The following is a 20464-nucleotide window of genomic DNA, read 5'->3' as shown; positions in this document are numbered from 1 at the left end:
TAAAAAATTTATTTCATCCATATTATTATACTAATGTGAAAAGTGTAACACTTTGGATGCAAAAGTTGTTATAATTTTTTCTTTTACAAATATTGACACGGTAATTTAAGATTGAAACAATATTGTCGTTTTCAAATGGATTTATCATTGACATTATTTTTAGTAATACTAATCAATAGACTTGTTATTCAATTGATTTGAACAAGATGAAACAATGTTATAGAGCTTAGCCATTATTTTGATATATGTCCATTTTAGTTGAGTTAAAGAAAAAGAGAGATGTAGATATTGTTGCTCATTGCCTTACTAAGTCTGTTTATGCTTATGATAATAAGTCTTCCTTTTTCTTTTTATGTTTGTTGAAATTTTGTATCATCTATAAAAAAGGAAAATAAAAACTGAAAATAAAAATGCCCATAACTAATGTACAAATTTCTTACGCAAATAGAGGTGATTGGTAAACAACTTTATCCAAATTAAGACTAAACATCAACTAATCAAAACAAAATCATAAATGTTTAGTTTTATACTTTAAAAGAAAAAAAAATCTCAAGTGGGAATAAAGGTGTGGCGAGTAGCTAACACTTACACACTCTCTCAACTCCCAAGAGTTTCAGAAATCGTAAAATCCCTTTCATAGCATTGGGATCATAGATTTCCATTACCATCCAGCCTAGAAATCTAAAACCCTAAAAGGGTCTCTTAAGTAACCTTCTTAAACTGTTGAAAGACATAAATTCATTCCTAACTTCCTTCACTTCCTCCATAAACCCAAAATGGAGAAAAAAACAAAATACCACGAAATTCAACCACCTTATAATTAAATTAAGAAAAAGTCAAAATCGTAAAATTTTTTACAATTTTTTGCCATACAACTGTAACGTGACAAAATATAATTCCTAAAGAAAAAATAATGAGTTTATTAATCATTTATAGTCTGTCAAGTTAAAGTCGTGTCAAATAAGTTATGGAATAATTTGTTGTCTTATAATATCTCTTAAATTAAATCACCTTCCATTCAAATCTTAGACACTTCACATATATAATAATTATATATGATTCTATACATCTATCTATAGAGAGAGAGAGAGTTAGATACAATACTATATATATATATATATAATAAGCTGATTGGTATTTTGTACTAGTTTAGGATTTGAGCTTAGCTGGCCTAAGCTGGATTATTGGAGGTCAAACCCTTTGCTGGTTCAGTGTCAGGCACTTAGACTAGGACCAACGACCGAGCCATTGGTCCAGCCTTGGCTCGTGCCATTTTTTTAAAAACCTTTTGCAAGCTCATATCACAATCATAATCTACCTTTTATAAAGTCATTAAAAAAATATTAACAATAATAAGCCGCCCTTTTAATTAAAAAAGAAAAAAAAAACTTTTTACTACAGCAGCAAAATGAGAGTGTGACAGTTCAGGCTTTAAAAGATTTATTTATTTATTTTTCAGTTTCTCTCTCTAAAATTATTATTATTCTTATTTAGTTTAACAAAAATAGTAAAAATTTTAACTTGCCCAAATTTTATTTTATTTTAAATTTAATATTTCTAAACTCTCTGGCTCTCTCCCTCTCTCCTTTTGTCAACAGAAAGAAACTGAAGGATTCATAGAAGTAGGTGGAGAGAGAAAGAGAGAAAGAGACAGAGAGAGAGAGAGAGAGAGAGAGACAGAGAAACAAGAAAGCAAAGGAAAGGAAAAGAAAAAAGAAGAAGAAAGTGATACAGATTTGTCACCATTCACAAACAGTTCTGTTTGTTATTCTTTTTTTCTTTTTTTTTTCCAAAGAACCAAACTTTGAGGTAAGAGTTTTGTTTTGTTCTTTTTCTCTCTTTAAATTTTGTTGCTCTCTTTTTGAGAGAGAGAGAGAGAGAGAGAGAGAGATAAAAAATGCATATTGGTGTATTGGGTATCTCTGATTTTGGTTCTTGTAATAGTCAAAGATACTTATACAGCTGGTTATACATACATATGTGAAAGAAAGAGAAAAGATGGGCATGTTTGGATCTTTACTGGGTCAGTGTTCATAAGCCATGGTGGATCAGCGAAACATAGTATCTTTTTGGTTGTTATTGTTGTTGTTTTTGTTGGTGTTGGAGTCTACATTAGAACAGTCACAGACACCGAGTTCAGGAGCTGAGAGAGTTGCTCTACTTGAACTCAGATCGTCCTTAGGGTTGAGAAGCAAGGACTGGCCTAGAAAGGCCAATCCTTGCTTTATATGGAATGGTGTGACATGCCAGAATGGTAGGGTCATTGGGCTAAACATTTCTGGGTTTCAAAGAACCCGAATTGGCAGGCAAAACCCTCAATTCTCAGTCAATGCCTTGGCCAATTTGACCCTTTTGTCATCGTTCAATGCTTCCAATTTCTTGCTTCCGGGCCCGATTCCCGACTGGTTCGGGTTTCAAATGGCTGCTCTCCAAGTGCTTGATCTTAGTTCTTGTTCTGTCAATGGTGCAATCCCTTCAAGTCTTGGAAATTTGACCAATTTAACTACTCTGTACTTGTCTCATAATAACCTCACTGGCCAAATTCCTGTTAGTTTAGGACAATTGCTAGGCCTTTCGGTTCTTGATCTTTCAAGGAATTCGTTTACTTCATCGATTCCCAGTTCATTTGCCTCACTCAGAAATCTATCAGTTCTTGATTTGTCTGTGAATAACTTATCCGGGTCGATTCCCTCTGACATTGGGGCCTTAGTGAAGCTTCAGTATTTGAATCTTTCCAGCAATGGTTTATCATCTTCGATACCTCGTCAGTTAGGGAACCTTAGTAGCTTGGTTGACTTGGATCTCAGTTTCAATAATTTGACTGGATCAGTGCCTGAAGATTTGAGTGGTTTGAGGAGTTTAAAGAACGTTATAATTGGGAACAATTTGCTTGGTGGGTCGTTGCCGGCTAGCTTGTTTGCTAATCTGACGCAGTTGGAGTCCATAGTTCTGAGACATAGTGGTTTTACTGGTATTCTCCCTGATGTGTTGTGGTCAATGTCTAATTTGCGTTTACTTGACGTCTCTGGCAATAATTTCACTGGTATGCTGCCCAATTCTAGCTCGAATGTCAATGCCACTGGCGTAGTACTCAACATTTCTCAAAATATGCTCTATGGAAATCTCACGGCTATACTGAGAAGATTCAGTGTCATTGATCTTTCTGGAAACTACTTTGAAGGTGCTGTTCCAGACTATGCGGGTAGTAATGTGTCTCTTGACAGAAATTGCCTCCAAAACGTGCCGAGTCAAAGGACTTCAGCTGAATGCTCATCATTCTATGCAGAGAGGGGTCTGTCTTTTGATAATTTTGGACTTCCAAATTCCGTTCAACCTCCTCCTGCAGCAGGAAGTTCTGGGAAGAGCAATAGAAAGACAATTATATTAGCTGCAGTTTTTGGGGGACTTGGTTTATTGCTTTTGGTGGCGGGGTTGGTAGTGTTGCTAGTATGCACCCGCAAGAGGGGTGCTACAAATCAAAAGGGGGTTGACGTGGGGCCAGTTTCTGCAGAGGGTGGTGCCCCAACTCCTGGAGTTGTGATTAACTTTTCCAGTCTAGGAGATGCATTTACATATCAGCAACTGCTTCAAGCCACAGGTGAGTTTAGTGATGCAAACCTCATCAAATATGGCCACTCAGGGGATCTTTTCCGTGGTTTATTGGAGAATGGGGTCCCTGTGGTTATCAAAAGGATTGATTTGCGCACAACAACTAAAAGGGAAACATACATTTCGGAATTGGATTTCTTTAGTAAGGCTTCAAATACAAGGTTGGTCCCCTTTTTGGGATACTGCCTAGAGAATGAGCACGAGAAGTTCCTGGTTTACAAATATATGCCAAATGGAGACTTGTCAAATTCCTTGTTTCGGAAAACAGAGTCAGAGGAAGATAGTTTGCAGTCATTGGATTGGATTACAAGACTGAAAATTGCAACTGGAGCTGCGGAGGGTCTATGTTATCTGCATCATGAATGCACTCCTCCACTTGTGCACAGGTTAGACGTGGTTTTTGTAATGTTTTCCTTCTGTTATTCTTTTATGTTTCTCCATATGGTCAATTTCTTTTAAATTTCTGTCATTGATGTGAGTCAGTGTTTCTGGTGAAGTGTTGGATCTTCACAATCTAAGACCACTCCCATCCTTTGATTGTGTAACTAATACTTTTTTTTTTTTTTGAGAAAGGTGTAACTAATACTTTAATATTGCTAATGCACTGAATCAAGTGGCATGTTATTAATGAATGTATACCTAACATGAAAAAATAAGTGGTGGTATTATGGCTTGCCTATGACTTCTTGAGAAATTAGTATTTTCAAGAAACTTTGAGAGTAATAGTTGACAGTAGTTTGCACTAGAGTCAGTATATACTGTTGAAACATTGAACAAAGTTAAACTGTCATATAGTTGCTGCACAAAGATAGCTTATCATATGGCTCAAGATGCTGTTATGGGTGTCAGTGGAAGTTAAAACTTGGTCAAACAAGAGTGGCTGCGAAATAGAAACATATAAAATGGATTGATATATTAAACAGAAATAAGTGGATTTTATTAGTTATTGTTCTAATTACATAATGAGTTATTTATCAAAATTTGTATAGCATAACTCTCTTGGAGCTTGTAAGAGGTAACTATAATATTCTTGAGACAGGAAGTCAGATATTGCAAGTATCAACTTTACTGCTTAGGCAGTTTATGAAACAATTTTGAGAACTATAATATGGAATTGAAAGAAAAAGAAATAAAGGAAAGTAATTTCTCCTTCTAACAATATAATTTCTTAAGAAATTATAGGACACAAACACAAATAAGATGGGAAAGTATAAAGCTGTTCATTGTTCCTGTATATCTTTTCTGCTAGACACCTAAGCTTTCAAACTCAGGCCTCTTGTTATCTTGCAATCTTGCCGTACCAAGTTGAATACTCGGTTATTTAGACAACTAATGAGTTAAGTATGATGTTTGGCTAGAAACTACTTATTACTTATAAAAAAAAAGTACGATGTTTGGCTGTAACTGAAATAGTCAAGAAAAACAGAAGTACTTGATAATTCCTCTTTGAGATATACATTGTTGAGCTAAAGAGGTTGAAACCTTGAGAAAGTTACTTCATATAGAGCAAAATTTGGAAATGTAACACAATACTTGTTTGATTGTTTAAGCATACATATTTTCCAATTAAATGAATTTTTTTCATGTGTGGTTTTACTGCAAATCTATCCTTTCATCAACCGGTAGAGAAAGAGTTAACGTTCTTACTACTTCGAGAGATAGAGAAAGATTGTGAAGAAGTTCATTGAATCATTGCATCTCTCTTTCCTTCATTTAGATGTCTTGACTGTGCATTAGATAAATTTATCACGAGTTCTATGTTAGGATAATTTGTGCCTGTGGGTGCATATGGTGACATGGCTTTCTTCTCATTGTTGAAGGGATGTTCAAGCAAGCAGTATACTTCTTGATGATAAATTTGAAGTGAGGCTAGGGAGCTTGAGTGAGGTCTGTGCTCAAGAAGGGGATACTCATCAAAGCAGATTTACTAGGTTGCTGCGGTTGCCACAGTAAGTATTCTTTTGATAGTTCTATATGTTGATAATTGATACCAAATCTATATCTTTCTTTCAGGGTTGTCTTCTGCTTTTATAATGCGTTTATGATATTTGGTCACACATAATGAGATTTCTTTCTTCACCTATGGTGAAAAGTTGATCTTTGAAATGGAATATGTACAATGTTTATTGCAAAAAGCTGTGACATGCTTACTAATGAAAAGAAAATGTTACATTTTGCTGTAGCAACATAGGTGAAGGCATAAATATTATACATAGTCTAACTAATTGGTGTAAGCTAAACCTGGAGCAAGTCTAGACATTGTTGTGATACTTGTACTTTTGAATGTAATAATAATCTCCAAATAAATTATCTAGTACTTATTGTAGCTGTGGGGTTTTTATTTAGTTTTACCCTCTCGTCTTCAACTTTTATGAAGATCTTATGTATTTATGATGCCTGTATGACGTTGTCATAATATTTTTCTTTATTTTGTGCAGGTCATCCGAACAAGGCACTTCTGGTAAGTTATATTTAATTGTAAAATTTTGTATTCATTTTCCAAATCAGTTTCGTTTCATATATGTTTCTTTCTTGTTTATTAATCTATATTGGTGGAAATAGCCATTTGCTTCTCTTAATGCCCATCATATCTTTTAACTTTGTATAGCCTTTCCTCCTGCATATGGCTGTTTAGCAACCTTTTCAGTTTATACTTGAATAGCATAAATCCTGTCCCTTGACTCAAAAGATTAGTGTCAGTCTCTAAAGAGCCCATGCTTGTGGTTATTCAAAACCCCTTTAAGTTCATCTGTAGTCATGCTGTGACATAGCATTAGAGTAAAGAACTTGGATGGCCTTTACTGATGAGTTTTTTCAGTGGGCTTATGTTCAGTAAAGAGGGCAAACCTGTATCACGATGAAGTGGTGGTTGGTGGTTAATATGTCGAGAGGCTGGCGGTCTATGATTGTCTTTCACTGGTTGAGGTTGTCAGATTTTTTGAATTGAATTTTGTGATTGTGAATCCTAATTGATTCAAGATGAGTCTAATTTTTTATATTTTCTAGCAGCACCAGATAATGTCTTAGTTTATGGATTCTTTAAAAGTTTGTTTTTAAAGAATGTTATAGTTTGCCTGACCTGTACAGGGGAAAAAAAGAAAACAGAAACGGTTAAAAGATTAAAATCACTTACATGTGCTGGAGGGCTTTGTAATATATAATTTATATTGATCTCTGAATCTGTATTTCATTACTGAAACTACATCTTCATGAATGGCCAGGTTCACTGACATCAGTGTGTTCCTATGATGTGTACTGCTTTGGTAAAGTGTTACTTGAGCTAGTGACTGGTAAAATTGGTATCAGTGCCTCGAGTGACTCCCAAGTTAAGGAATGGTTTGAAAATACGCTACCTTACATCAGTATGCATGACAAGGAACTGGTGACAAAAATTGTGGATCCATCTCTAATAATAGATGAGGATCTATTGGAGGAAGTTTGGGCCATGGCAATTGTTGCCTTGTCTTGCCTCAATCCAAAGCCTTCAAGGCGACCCCTCATGAGATACATCCTCAGGGCTTTGGAAAATCCTTTAAAGGTAGTCAGGGAAGAAAATTCTGGCTCTGCAAGGCTTAGAACCACTTCTTCTAGAGGGTCTTGGAATGCTGGTGTGTTTGGTAGCTGGCGTCATAGCACATCTGATGCTTCTGGTATTCCAGCAGCCTCTTCATCTAAAGCTGAAGGAGGCAGCAGTTTAAAACAGTCCGCAACCACAGGTTCACAAGGAAGTGGCCAAAATGGGGAGCATTCATCCTCACGCAGACGGCATTCCAGGGAGATAGTCCCGGAACCATCTGATGTTCAAGATATAGTGAGATCAAATCAGGACTAGCACAGCACAGAGTTTGAGACTTCTTTGATTCTTTGTCAATAATACAGCAGGCTTCCCATTTGAGTGCCTGTTTCTTTGGTGCCATGCAGTGCCCGCCCTTCTTGTTTTGGAGCTAATTGTGATTTCAAGCTGTTTTTGTACTCGGGGTCTTTGCATGATATCTAAATTCCCCCCTGAAGGGAGACTGATAATGAGATTTTCGTGAAAGTTATCGTCTTCGGGATGGTGAATTCATTTTGTGGATTGGGTCTGGATACAGAGAATTTTCAGAGGGGGTTCGGAGGGTGCCACAGACGGATATGGTTCTTATTTGTTTGACAGCTTGTTCATCGTGGTAGATACAAGCTACAATTTTTAGCTGTAATTGATTTTTTTTTTTGGTTTCTGGTCCTCTTGTGGAATGTAAATTGTAATTGTTGAGGATGCTTCATTCAAATCATATTCTTATTTTGGTTCAGGAACAAAAAAAAAAAAAAAGAGGAAAGGACCAAGGGATTAAAAAAAAAAGGAAAGAGAGATTATACCCATCTTCAGTTTCATAACGCCTATTCTAATCGAAATAGTGTTCTTATTCTTTACTATAATTTTGTTTGAGGGCAGTCAATGGCTGCAGATTATGAAACTTGAATTAAGGTTTCACTCTGCATTTTTGGTTTTGCTAGAGTGTCATCCAAATTTTTAGTCCTACAGGGAATAAAAAAATATAAGAGAAAAACAGATAAGGCTTGATGCATTTTCAATCTTGGACTACTTTAATGGCTTAATGCTGACACTGATAGTAAAGATGGAACTTTTACGTTTTAGAGACGCTGATTTAATAGATTTATTTTTTATTTATTTTTAAGTAGGGATGATGATTTTTTGACATATGCAATTCGTCAAATAAGCCAAAAGGGAGGGAAAAAAAAAAGAATAAAAAAAAAGGCAAAAAGGAAAAGTATGAAAAAAAATGTTACATTTTAGGTCCCACCGAGATTTGAACTCGGGTTACTGGATTCAGAGTCCAATGTCCTGACCACTAGACCATGGGACCTTCTTGTTCTCAAAAATGATATTTTACTATATAACTTTAAAGTTAAACTATTAAATGTTGCCCTACATTTATAGACCCAAATTCCTCTTATGCATGCTGAAAAAGAATTTATCATTTTTTTTTCCCATAAAAAAGAAGAAGAATATAACAAGGATTCTATTGTTTATAGTTGAATAAAATCTAGGATCGCCTACATTAAAATAAAATAAACCCCTCACCTTGGCTTCATGAACAAAATCTTATCATGGAGTGGATTCTATTAGTTTGTTATATATAAAGACTACAAATTTACAATAATATATCTCATGTAAAAGTAAGAAATGTATTACTTATAAATAAATGTGCATTTAATATTATGTCATTTAAAATTTTAAAAGTCAATTATTTCTTCACCAATCTTACTTTTTCTCTTATTTTTTTGAATGGAGGTTGGATGATATCTAAGGCTCCCACCTTTGATAGACTATTCTACTCTTTGCTTATGAAACGTTTTGAAAACCTCATAAATCGCTAGTACAATGAATATAAATGTAATTTGAAAACTTCTGAATTTATATCACGAGTTTTTCAAATCTATTGAATTCAATGCTTGAGCACAAATACTTAATTATCAATTCATTGAAAATATATTAATTCATGAGTTTAGGGGTTGTCATTCATGACTCCTATGGTAGAGTGATTGGATCTTTGGCTGAGCGTATCCCATTCCCAATATCAGCAGCAATGGTGGAAGCTCTTGCTTGTAGAAGGGCATTATTGTTTACTCAGGAGCTGTGCATTTTTTATGTTGTTTTTGAAGGGGATGCAGAGCTCATCATCAAGGTGCTGCTGGGTAGAGAGGTGCATCATCCAGAGTATAGTCACGTTATATAGGATAGTCTTGTCTTAGCCGCTGAGTTTCGGATTTGTAAGTTTAAGGGGTGTCCATGGGTCGGGCCGGGTCGGGTTTGTGCCAAACCCGGACTCGACCCGCTTAGGTTGGGTTGGAGAGAATTAGACCTGCAACCGACCGCCGATCACCACGGGTCGAGTTGGATTGGATTCTAAAAAACAATCAGTCGGTTCGGTTGGAACTGACGAACGGCGGTGACAGGAGGAGGAGAACGAATCGTCGTCGGATTTGGTTGGAGGAGAGCGAACCTCACCAATCTGAGCTTAAACATCGCTAGATCTAAGCCAAAGTTACCAATCTAAGCTTACATGTCACCGACTGAGCTTAAACGTCACCAATCTAAGTGATTTTTGAGCTTAAACATCATCGATCTGAGCGATGTTTTGAAAAATATTGCTGGATCTGAACCAAAAATTGTCGGATCTAAGTAGATCTGAGCAAAATCGTCGCCGGTCTAAGTGAAAGATGGCTAATTGTCAACGGATCTGAACGGAGGAAGCTTTCATTTTAAGTGGTAGTCGGGCGGGTCTGGTGGCTGCGGTTTTAGAGGAGAAAACCCGCCACTCGACCCTCCGGAATCGGGTTTGGAGGATTGATACCTGCAGTTGACCGCCAGAGTCGTCGGGTCGGGTGGCGAGCGGGTCGGTCCGGACGGGTTTCTCGGTTTGGTCGGGTAAACGGGTTACATGGACACCCCTAAATTTAATCATGTTAAGTGTTTAGGCAACTCGATTGCTCATTTTCTTGTTAGACGTTCTAAGTCAAGCAGCAAGTTGTAGGTTTGAATTAAGTTCATTTCTGATGATATAGCTCCCCTTGTAACGAGAGATACATTGTAATTTTTTCTTGATATAAAACTTGGTCGTGTGATTTGGATTCTCAAAAAAAAGAAAAATATTTTATAGAAAAAAAGAACCAAAAAATCCCATTATCTAAAAAGACATTATATATTTGTCTCATTACATGCGTTTCACGCCTGTGATGTGGCTTTTTTTTTTTAGTGGTTCTATTTTTTAGGCGATATTTTAGTAGGAGTTAGTATCGCATTTTTATCGAATTATCTTTTAGTTTTGTTTCTACTTAAATATAGAGATGTTGAGACATTTTTGAACTAAAAAAAAAGAGAAATGCAAATAGGGGGCTCCTTAAATAAAAGTATTATATATATATATATATACATATATATCCATTTCTCCCTCCCAAAAGTCCCAACACTGCCACTTCACTCTTTATCCAAAAAATAGAGATGCTTTCATGTCCACTCCACCAGCACTCCCACTCTCTCCTTCTCCACCACCGCCCAAACACCACCATCTCCTCCTCTCTCCGCCGCACACAGAATTCCAAATCCACCTCCCTCCTCCTCCGCCACCTCTCTCAACCACAACCACAACCTCAACCCCAAGACCACGCTGCCCCTGCCCCTGCCCCTGCCCCTCTCGACGAAAAAGAAAAAGTAGAGCTTCTAGAACTCTCTCTCGTCACCAAACGCACTCCTCAATTCCCAGGCTCCATCTACGTCCAATCCCCCTCTGACCCAGATGTCCACACCTCTCTTCCTCCCTTACAAACCCTCTTCCAAACCCATACCAATGACAGTGACGAAGAAGACGAAGAAGACCATGACTTGATAATGCGAGCTCTCGAGATTCGACGCAAAGTCACTGCAGAGATTTTCAAGGAATCAATGATAAGAAAAGGCAAGTTTGGAATCACTTACGCCACCAATTTGACTCGCAGGTTGTCTGATTTCATTGATTATGTTATGGTCGAGGCCGCCGCTATGAAACGCTTGCCTGACTTCTCGGAATCCACCTTCAATTTTCGTGCCAAGACTGTCATTGATGACTCTCGTGTTGTGCCACTCATCAGGTAAGTTTTGCTAAGTTTAGTCACTGTTCACTGTTTTTTGTTGTTGTGTAATGTAGTTTATGTTCTGTTATTTGTGGAGTTTTGGAGTAAGTTTGTTTCATTTATCAAATTTGGAAACTGGGATTTTTCGTTTTGAGTGAAACCCAGTTGCTTAAGTTTGATACCAAGTTGGTATATTTGTTTTAATTTGAAGTTTGGTGAGTAGTTCATTGTAGTTCAAAGCAAAAAGATGGGCTTAAAGGGCTTGATGTTATGTTAATTGCACTGTTTTTTCTTTGTATTGTAGTTTATGTTCTTAGTATTATGTTAACAGTAACTAAATTTAGTCACTGATCACTGCTTTTGTTGTTTTGGTTGTGTAATGTAGTTTGGGTTCTGTTATTTGTGGTGTTTTGGTGTAAATTTATTTAATTTATCAAATTTGGTAACTGAGTCCTTTTGTTTGAATGAAACCCAGTTGCTTAAATTTGGTTAGAATAATGGTTAAATTCATCATTTTCTAATGTCTTAAGCTAAGCTTTTGAACAACTGCTAGTTTATCATGGTATCTGAGTAGGTGGTTCCAAGTCCAAACACTCTCTCCACTCTACCACCCATTTAAAATGTTAAAAATTCCATGAATTGGACCCCATTTACTAAGGGAGATTTTGGACTGACTTGTGAGGGGATGGTTAAATGATTAAATTTACTGTTTTCTAATAGTTTAAACTTTTGGGAGAATCAGTGGCCTATCAAATTTGATACCAAGTTGTTTTATTTGTTTTGATTTAAAGTTTGGTGATTAGTAACCTTTAATTCAAAGTGAAAAGATGGGGATAAAGGGCTCATTATTATGTTAACTGTGGTTCCTGAATTGTGGATAGGTGGTTGAAGCATAATTCAGTGTCATATCCCAAAATTGGGAAGCTGATTTGCATGTCCAGGGGAAAAATTGAGTCAATAAGACGGGTAATTGAGTGGTTGAAGTCGATTCATGTAAAGGGAGAATTTCTTGGGGTTGCGCTCACAAAATCTGGAGGGAATATTTTGGACCGGAGCAATGAAGAATTGGATGAAATCGTTAATTACTTGGAGAGCAATGGAGTTAGGATGGATTGGATGGGTTATGTTGTGGGCCGGTGTCCGCAGTTGTTGTCTTACAACATGGAAGAAGTGAGGGCCCGTGTGGGGTTCTTCTTGGATATGGGTATGAATGAGAAGGATTTTGGAACAATGGTCTTTGATTATCCAAGGGTACTTGGCTACTTCACTTTAGAAGAGATGAATGAAAAGGTATTTGAGCCCCTTTTGCCTTGCTCTTTCATAATTTTGGAGTCTTGTTGCATCCTTTTTTGGTTGTGGACAATTCTAGCATTAAAAACAATTGAAACATGGAACATAAGTAATTTAAGAAATTACTAATTGTGTGCATAGGTCTTGCTTCAGTATGATGTATTTTTAATCAATAGCCAATTTGTATATACATTAACAGATACGCTGCTTGTGTTTATCCAGGTTAGTTATTTAAAGGAATTTGGCATTGGTACTGAGGAGGTTGGCAAATTAATAGCGTTTAAGCCACAACTGATGGGCTGTAGCATTGAGGAGAAATTGAAACCTCTTGTTAAGTATCTGTACTACCATGGGATTTCCCGAGATGGTATGAAGAGAATACTTATGAGTAAACCAATAGTTTTCTGTATTGATTTGGAGACGACCATTGTGCCAAAGGTATGCCCTTGTTAGTTATACTGTAATGTGCTTGGACCTTGTTCTAAATGCAATAATTTTACCGAGATTATACAAACTAGTTGAATTCTTTTGTTTAGATTTCCTTGGACTAATTTTGGTCTCAGTCATCAAGTTCTCTCCCCCAGTATCAATTTGCCATAATGATTCTTGAAATACATGTATATTGAATTATTTGAACATGAATCAGATGTATGTTGTATCAAACTATATGCCATTTTTGGTATTATGCCTTGTGATAACAATACTTAATTGATTTTTTCTTTCATGTGAAGGTACGGTTTCTTCAGGACATTGGCATTCGAGATGATGCCATTGGCAACATGCTTGTAAAATTTCCTTCATTACTAACATGCTGCCTCTACAAGAAGATCCGGCCAGTGGTTTGTCCCTTTCTTATCTCCTCCCCCTCAGCGCAGGCTCCTTCATTGCATGTTTATCTGTTTGTCATTTCCTTAGTGGTCCCCCTTCACACACATCAAAGACAATTATTTATAATATGTTGTCAGGTGTTTCTAACTGGCAAAACAGTCAAGATGGGGGACCTCTTTTAACTTTGGATAAGTAATGCTTGTATGAAAATGCTAGTTGGTTATATTTGTTTCTGCTGTTTATTGGTCCAACATAATATTTATCAAAAAAAAAAAAAAAAGGATCCAGCATAATGAAAAGCTAATATTTAGGTACATTTTTTTATTATCCAGCTGAATAACATCTAGTACTGACCTGTAGTGACATACTGAAATTGGATTATAATACAGGTCATATTCTTGATGACCAGAGCTGGAGTGAATGAGAAGGATATTGGGAAGGTTATAGCTTTGGGACCAGAGCTCTTAGGATGTAGCATATCGAAAAAGCTTGAGGTTAGTGTGACATATTTTATGTCACTTGGCATACGTTATCGACAATTGGGTGGGATGATTGCCGATTTTCCCATGCTCCTCCGATATAATGTAGATGTCCTCCGTCCAAAGTATCGTTACTTGCGGAGAACTATGGTCCGGCCTCTTGAAGATCTGATTGAGTTTCCAAGGTGAGCTGCATCAGAGTGCTGTATTGCCATTGAGTCCTATCTGCTCATGTTTCTTCATTCTGTTTTTTCCAAAATTAGTTGGATGATCAATCCTAGTCATAATAAAATGGCTAGTCATGATTAAGTGAAGGCAAGGTGCAGAAAAATAGCAACTGTCATTTTCAGTTTACTTATTTTACTGGTAGTTCGTGCTTTTGATTTACACAATGAGAGTTGGGGTCTGGTTATTTGCTTCTTTTTTTTTCCTTAATCACCTTTATCCTCTTGTTCTTTATGTTTTTGCTGTTGATACTGTTGATAATGAAATTGTTGATACTGTCCATAATGAAATTGCTGCAGGTTTTTCAGCTATTCTCTTGATGACCGAATAATACCAAGGCATAAGATTTTGGTTGAGAAGCAGATCAATTTAAAGCTGCGCTACATGCTGGCTTGCACTGATGAAGAGTTTGACAAAAAGGTCGAGGCTATAGTAAAACGGCGTCAAAGATTTGAAGCTGGTCTTTTGGTAGACACTCTCTCTGAAACTGGTCTTTTGGAAGAGGATCTGTCTGATTCGCGGGCAACTGATGACCCTGTCGAGAGTACGAAGCTTTCTGAAAGTGAGTCAATATAGTAGTTTCCAAATTTCAATCTGTCTTAAGGGGTATTCTGCTAGCACTCTACAAATTAGAGTTTTGAGGTCAAAACATCTTGGGATATAGAAATTGGGAACGCCAAACTTTCCCTCGAGGTCGAGATGTGTTTGAGCAATGCAGAACGACGTACATCCGAGGAAAAAAAAATGGCATGGCTTCCGAAAACAAGATGCATTATGGAATTTTAATGGTTGGTTTTCTCAGGAAGAGAGACGACAAGCATTTCATAAATGGAAAGACATCCCTCTCCAGAAGGGAAATGATGTGTTTTTTGGATCAAAAAGAGGACATGTTTGAGGGAAAGACAAGCATTTCTTTTGAAATCATATCAATATGCATTTTGGAAACTAAAACAAGCATCTTGCAGAGGGAAACAATGAAACATCCTTTCAGAGATCAGTACTCTCTACTCCTCTGAACCGAAAATGATTATCCTATGGATTAGAACTTATGCCAGGTTACGCTTTTTTGAATGTATCCCTTCAACATTCTCTTTGTAATCTTTTATGGGTCATGCTATTGGTTAACAATCAATTTTAAGAAAGTTTTTATACCAGTTTTATAGAAAATAAAAAAAGTTGACAAAACATTAATTGTTCTTTTATATTTTTTTATTTATTTTCTTTATAAAAACTTTCTTTAAATGGATTGTTAATCAATGCCCTAAGGATATTCATTAGCATTTCTCATCTTTTATTTGTCTAAAGGAATCAGAAACAGTAGCAGCAATATTGTAGTTCTTCCCTATGTTTTATGGTATTCAATGCAATGGTTGTAATGTACTACATGGACTTCTTTGTAGATTTGTAGCTTGAATACTTGTAATAAGGATCAAGTCATGTGTTCAAAGGTATGGCAGAAGCTGATTCATGTCAATGTAGCTGAACATACTTTTCATTAACAATGGAGGCAATATTGATTACTCCACATTAAATTTTTTGGCCAAATATCCTTCTGGCTGAGACCCATCAGAAAGGAGCAAACCTAAAGCAATTCATTATTCGTCTTTGTTCTCTTTACCTTTATTCGTCACACTTAAATTTTTTTTTTTTTTGGCATTAGTGAATACCAAGTTGCAGAGGGAGGGTAAAGAAAACATGATAATGGTTTTAATTCTCTAACACACTAAGATGAGAGACAAGTAATTATTTGAAAACTAGAAGTTTCTCACTACCCATTGGAACCATCCAATTATTGATGATAACTGAAAACCCAGTGGTTTATGCAATCGCTGCTTATAATACAAGTCCACTTTGACAAAAATTCTTGAGGCTTTATACCCAAAATAAATAAATTTATAAAAGAAAGAAAAAGAAGGCCAGATACTTGAACAGAATCCAAACCTAGCATCACAGACAGAATCATTCGCTTCATAATTAGCCTGGGTATCACAAATAAAGATTACATTAAATCCTAAGCACAACCCACATGGAAAGGGTACCAAGCTCAATACACTTATCTTCACTACTGCATTATAATCTTCACATTTTGTGTGGCTCCCCTTTAAATTCCCAAATGTTACATTTAGGGGAACAAAAATGTCAAAAACGGAAAAGAAAAGGTAATTTGGTATGTAATACCAAAAACAAAACTAGAGAAGGCATTTTATTACCAACTAGAAACTCGTGTATCTTTAATACAAATGACATCTAATTTTAAAGAGATGAAATTTTGAATTTTGAGTCAGATTAATTGTTGCACTAAATTGCACCAAAAGACAAATGAAAGCAAGAACGAAACATTTACCAGTACCAACAATAACTACAACTACAAGATTTCAAGTGCCGCTTAAAATTTATGGACTCGGGACATAAGAGTTGCAAATTTCAACATATAGTGTGGACAATATGAGAATTAAGCAGCTGTCTGTAGGTTCGGAGCCCCAGCTTCTGCATACACAGGATGAAGCACATGACCATCCTTGGGCTCAACATGTACCCATTTGCGTCCAGTGAGCTTGTTTCGTTCAAACTTGACACAGCCTTCTTTCAGAGCATAAAGGGTGTGATCCTTCCCTATTCCAACATAGTCTCCTGGATGGAAACGGGTGCCACGCTGGCGTACAATGATATTGCCAGGTATTACTCTCTACAATGAACAGAAGAATCCCATTGTAAGTAAAGAGAAAAGATGATTGAGTATTCTTCTTTCTTATTGTTATTAATATTTCTCAGTCATAACTTTACCCAAAGCATCAGTCAGTTACCTCTCCACCAAATTTTTTCACCCCAAGATTCTTAGGTTTTGAATCCCGTCCATTCTTTGTAGATCCTGCACTCTTTTTGGTAGCCCAACGCCTAAACATCAAACTTAATCCATCTCCAGAAACCTCTACATTCAGAATAACATAAAGCATTAGAACCAAAACTCATAACATATTCATTAAACGAGTACTCTAATTGGCAAAGTAATGTGAAGTTGTACCACTAGCACTGTTGTAAACAGGAACATTGGAAACCAGATCCCTAACACTTAGTCTTCTGCATAAAGAAGCTGCAAAATTCATGCTGTTGATTTCAGAATGAAATGGAGCCCAAAACCTGAAACAAAATGACCACAAAACTTACCATTATTGAACAGTAAAAGATGGAGCATTGGGGATCAGGAAAAGTTGGTTCATGCATAAGAAATGGTCATGTCCTGACTCACAAAATACCCAATCATTAATAGTCAGCATTCAAATCTTCTCTGAGCTCAATGACCTTTCATCACCAGCCAATTTTTAAAATTTTACTTTCTTCTTGTTATTTTTCTTCCTGAATTTTTATACTTCTCTATATAACCTCCTTCAATTACTCATACAGCATTCAATTAGACAGCAAATACAGTGAATCAGAAGTCAGAACCAATCCCTTCTATTCTATAATTTGACATCCAATTCTCTTTTAATAGCATTGGATGATTCCCTTATAGAGCCACCAACAGAATTTTTACCTAAACCATCTAATATTTGTACTAAATTCAGTTTTAAATTATATGGACACAAGAACAAAGGAAAAAAAAAGAAAAAAAGAAACCCAGCAAATGAAACATACAAAGCCAACAGAGTAACCAAGTCATCAGGAAACACCAATAAGGTTAACAAAAAGGCAAAGTTGAAAATCTGAAACTGCAGATTACAAATCTCACATTGGCTAATCAATACTAATTTAGTTCAAGAGGTCAAAATTCAGAAACACAGCAGAAAAGTATATATTATTTTCAAACTGCGCACAATTAAAAACTTGGAATACAAACATGCATAATGAATATGCCTACATTCCTAAAAAATCACCACAATTGAAAATGAAGCAATAACAGTAGCAACAACAACAACAACAACTAAACCTTAGTCCAAAAAAATTTAAGGTCAGCTATAACAATACTCATTAGACTGATTAGGGTTAGCCACATATTCTTTTCATCCATTTTATTCTATCTAGAGTCACTCATTTTTACCTTATCCATTGAAATGACACTTTTTACTATTTCTACTAATATTATTTTTGATTAGAGCAATTTTTGAAAAATTAAAACATGAAACGGCATATATGATTATGACGCGGCCTCCTAAATGAAGTGTCCGTGATTCCTAGCTGTGCATTAACCACTCTCGTCTATACATGACCAAACAATCTCACACGGCTCTCCTCATCTTTTCATCAATAAGGGCACCCCTATCTATATGCAAAATTTCCTAGTTCTGAATCCTATCTTATCCTAGCTAATAAAATTTGTAAATCACAGCAGCCATATTAATAACAAAACCCTTTAACTCCCACAAGAACCGAAAAAACAAGCAAAAAAACACAGCAAGCACACAAATTTTCCAATACCCAATTCATTTCTAAGCAATTTGAAAGAGAGAAATCGAAAAAAACAGAGAGTGAAAATTCAAGAGAAATATACAGGATAAAGTTAAATAAGCAAGGATTTAGATTTAGTTACTAGCAAGGAATTTTCACAATTTGAAAGACACCCAAAACCCAAATGAAAATCCCATTTTTCAAAGCCCCCAAAACCCAAACTCACCAAATCCCTAAACCTAACAAAACTCAGCCGAGAGAGAGAGAGAGAGAGGGAGAGACAGAATACTCACCGGAACAGCCGTTCTCGCCGCCGTCTGCAAGCTTCGTTCTTGACCAAGACGTGAAGAAAGGCTTTGTGGGTTTGGAGTTATTGAGTGACGAGTAAGCGTTACAGAGGTCCGAGTCTGAGATGCACAGTGAGGAAGAGTGATGTGGCATAAAAAATGGTTTTTTCAATTAGTCCTTTTTTTTTGGATAAAAATTCAATTAGTCTTTTATTTTTTTTATTTTAAAGAGAGTTCCGACTTGTCTTGATGATAGCTCTTTATCATCAAATTTTAGTGTAGATAGAGATTGATTTTCAGATTTCTAATTCAATTATTTGATATGTCAACCATTTTTCTTTTTCTATTTAAATTGACACAGCACTTTCCATTAAATTTTTTTTTTTTTTTTGACACAGCACAAACGGTGACTAAACACAATTAAAGGTTAGAACACAAGGTGTACAGTATCGGAATTTTATTTTTAATACCAAATAAACAAGATATTCTCAACAAAGTTTAGGACTTAGGACTATGTAATTCTTATCCAAAAAAAAGGAGTAGGTAATTTACCCAAAAAAAAAAAAAAAAAAAGAGCATCCAGACGCATTAGGGCGTGATTAGTATATATGCCGACCCTCAAAAAAAAAAAAAAAAAAAGTATATATGTTGGAATGAACCCATAGGCCCAATTAATGGCAGAACATAGAGCACATTGTGTGTTTTCTTTGGGTTAATTAAGAGCCCATTGATTGATGAATATATATACTTTGGGCCTTTTAGTTTTACAATTATAGCCCAATCCGATTCTTTATGCACCAAGACCACTATAGGAAACAGCGGAGATTAATCCTAAAGTGATTCAATAATTTTAATTAGATGGGAGTTTTTTTAATGTTTTTTTTTTTTTTTTTTTAAACTCTGCTGATAAATTCTACTATAACTTTTTTTTTTTTTTTTTTTTTTGAGAACCAATTCTACTATAACTTAATATAAGTGTATGTATGTAAAACTCTCTCCTAGACATTTGAAACTTGACATTTGCCCCTCATCCCACAAGAACTTGTACTTATAGAATGACCAACACGTTTAGAATGCTCAGTAATGAAGTCCTTTAGTTTTAGTGGAATGATGGACCATTACAAAAAAGTGACGTTATTCACCTAATCACTCTATAATTTTTCCTTAAACTATTTAGCCCTTATTACATTCTTCAAAAGAGAAGAGAGGGAGAAGAAGAAGAAGAAGAAGCTCCATACAATAGAGGAAATATGGAGGCCAAATGAGGAATTTGTGATTGGTTTTTGTGGACATCGCAATCACCTTGTAGTTCGAGGAATCACCTTGTAGTTACTCCTCGAACTACAATCGAAAGATAGAGTTGGCTAATTTCCAGTTAACTGTACTTTACTTCCATAAATCCAAGCAGACCATAAGGTTCTAGACCTAGACTCAAGAGATTCCTTTGTACCAATGACAATGAGAATTTCAAGGCATCTACCCATTCCATTTTCCTCAGTCTAGTTGGTGCACAATTGTGGTGAACATGCAGGTAGAGGGTTTATCCTCTCTAATTCGAAAGGCAGTAGCTGAGGGCTGTTTGGTATGGTAGTTTAAACAACACTTTTCAGTTTTTAAATTACATTACATGTATTTTCATACACATTTTCACCCACACATATTTCCAAAAAAATACAAATAACGTTACTTAAACAATGTTGTAGTAATGGGGTAAATATCTCTCATCTTCTATTTGCAGATGATAGCTTCATA

At 35.9% G+C, this 20464-nt stretch overlaps 3 protein-coding genes and 1 non-coding gene across 4 annotated transcripts; 2 read left to right on the top strand and 2 right to left on the bottom strand.

Annotated features, from left to right (window-relative positions):
- The first annotated feature begins 1598 nt into the window (after positions 1-1598).
- LOC126705496 (probable LRR receptor-like serine/threonine-protein kinase At2g16250) lies at positions 1599-7983 on the top strand. The gene is made up of 4 exons (XM_050404547.1): positions 1599-3995; positions 5430-5558; positions 6048-6070; positions 6831-7983. The coding sequence occupies exons 1-4, from the start codon at positions 2041-2043 to the stop codon at positions 7439-7441; spliced, it is 2718 nt and encodes a 905-aa protein (XP_050260504.1). The 5' UTR covers positions 1599-2040; the 3' UTR covers positions 7442-7983.
- Positions 7984-8402: 419 nt separating this feature from the next.
- On the bottom strand, positions 8403-8474 carry TRNAQ-CUG (transfer RNA glutamine (anticodon CUG)). Its single transcript has one exon. It is a non-coding gene; the product is annotated as a tRNA-Gln (tRNA).
- A 2097-nt stretch (positions 8475-10571) lies between these two features.
- LOC126705958 (transcription termination factor MTERF2, chloroplastic) lies at positions 10572-15493 on the top strand. The gene is made up of 6 exons (XM_050405198.1): positions 10572-11238; positions 12102-12510; positions 12733-12948; positions 13242-13349; positions 13728-14002; positions 14342-15493. The coding sequence occupies exons 1-6, from the start codon at positions 10613-10615 to the stop codon at positions 14616-14618; spliced, it is 1911 nt and encodes a 636-aa protein (XP_050261155.1). The 5' UTR covers positions 10572-10612; the 3' UTR covers positions 14619-15493.
- Positions 15494-16214: 721 nt separating this feature from the next.
- LOC126706428 (uncharacterized) lies at positions 16215-18882 on the bottom strand. Its single transcript, XM_050405876.1, has 4 exons — positions 18719-18882; positions 17065-17180; positions 16847-16971; positions 16215-16728 (listed from the first exon to the last, which is right to left on the bottom strand). The coding sequence occupies exons 2-4, from the start codon at positions 17144-17146 to the stop codon at positions 16495-16497; spliced, it is 441 nt and encodes a 146-aa protein (XP_050261833.1). The 5' UTR covers positions 17147-17180; positions 18719-18882; the 3' UTR covers positions 16215-16494.
- Between the last annotated feature and the right edge of the window lie 1582 nt (positions 18883-20464).

This window comes from Quercus robur, chromosome 11, assembly GCF_932294415.1.
Source record: "Quercus robur chromosome 11, dhQueRobu3.1, whole genome shotgun sequence".
Taxonomy (NCBI): Eukaryota; Viridiplantae; Streptophyta; class Magnoliopsida; order Fagales; family Fagaceae; genus Quercus; species Quercus robur.
Note: the sequence above shows the minus strand (reverse complement) of the source record. Positions and strands in the feature narration are given on the sequence as shown.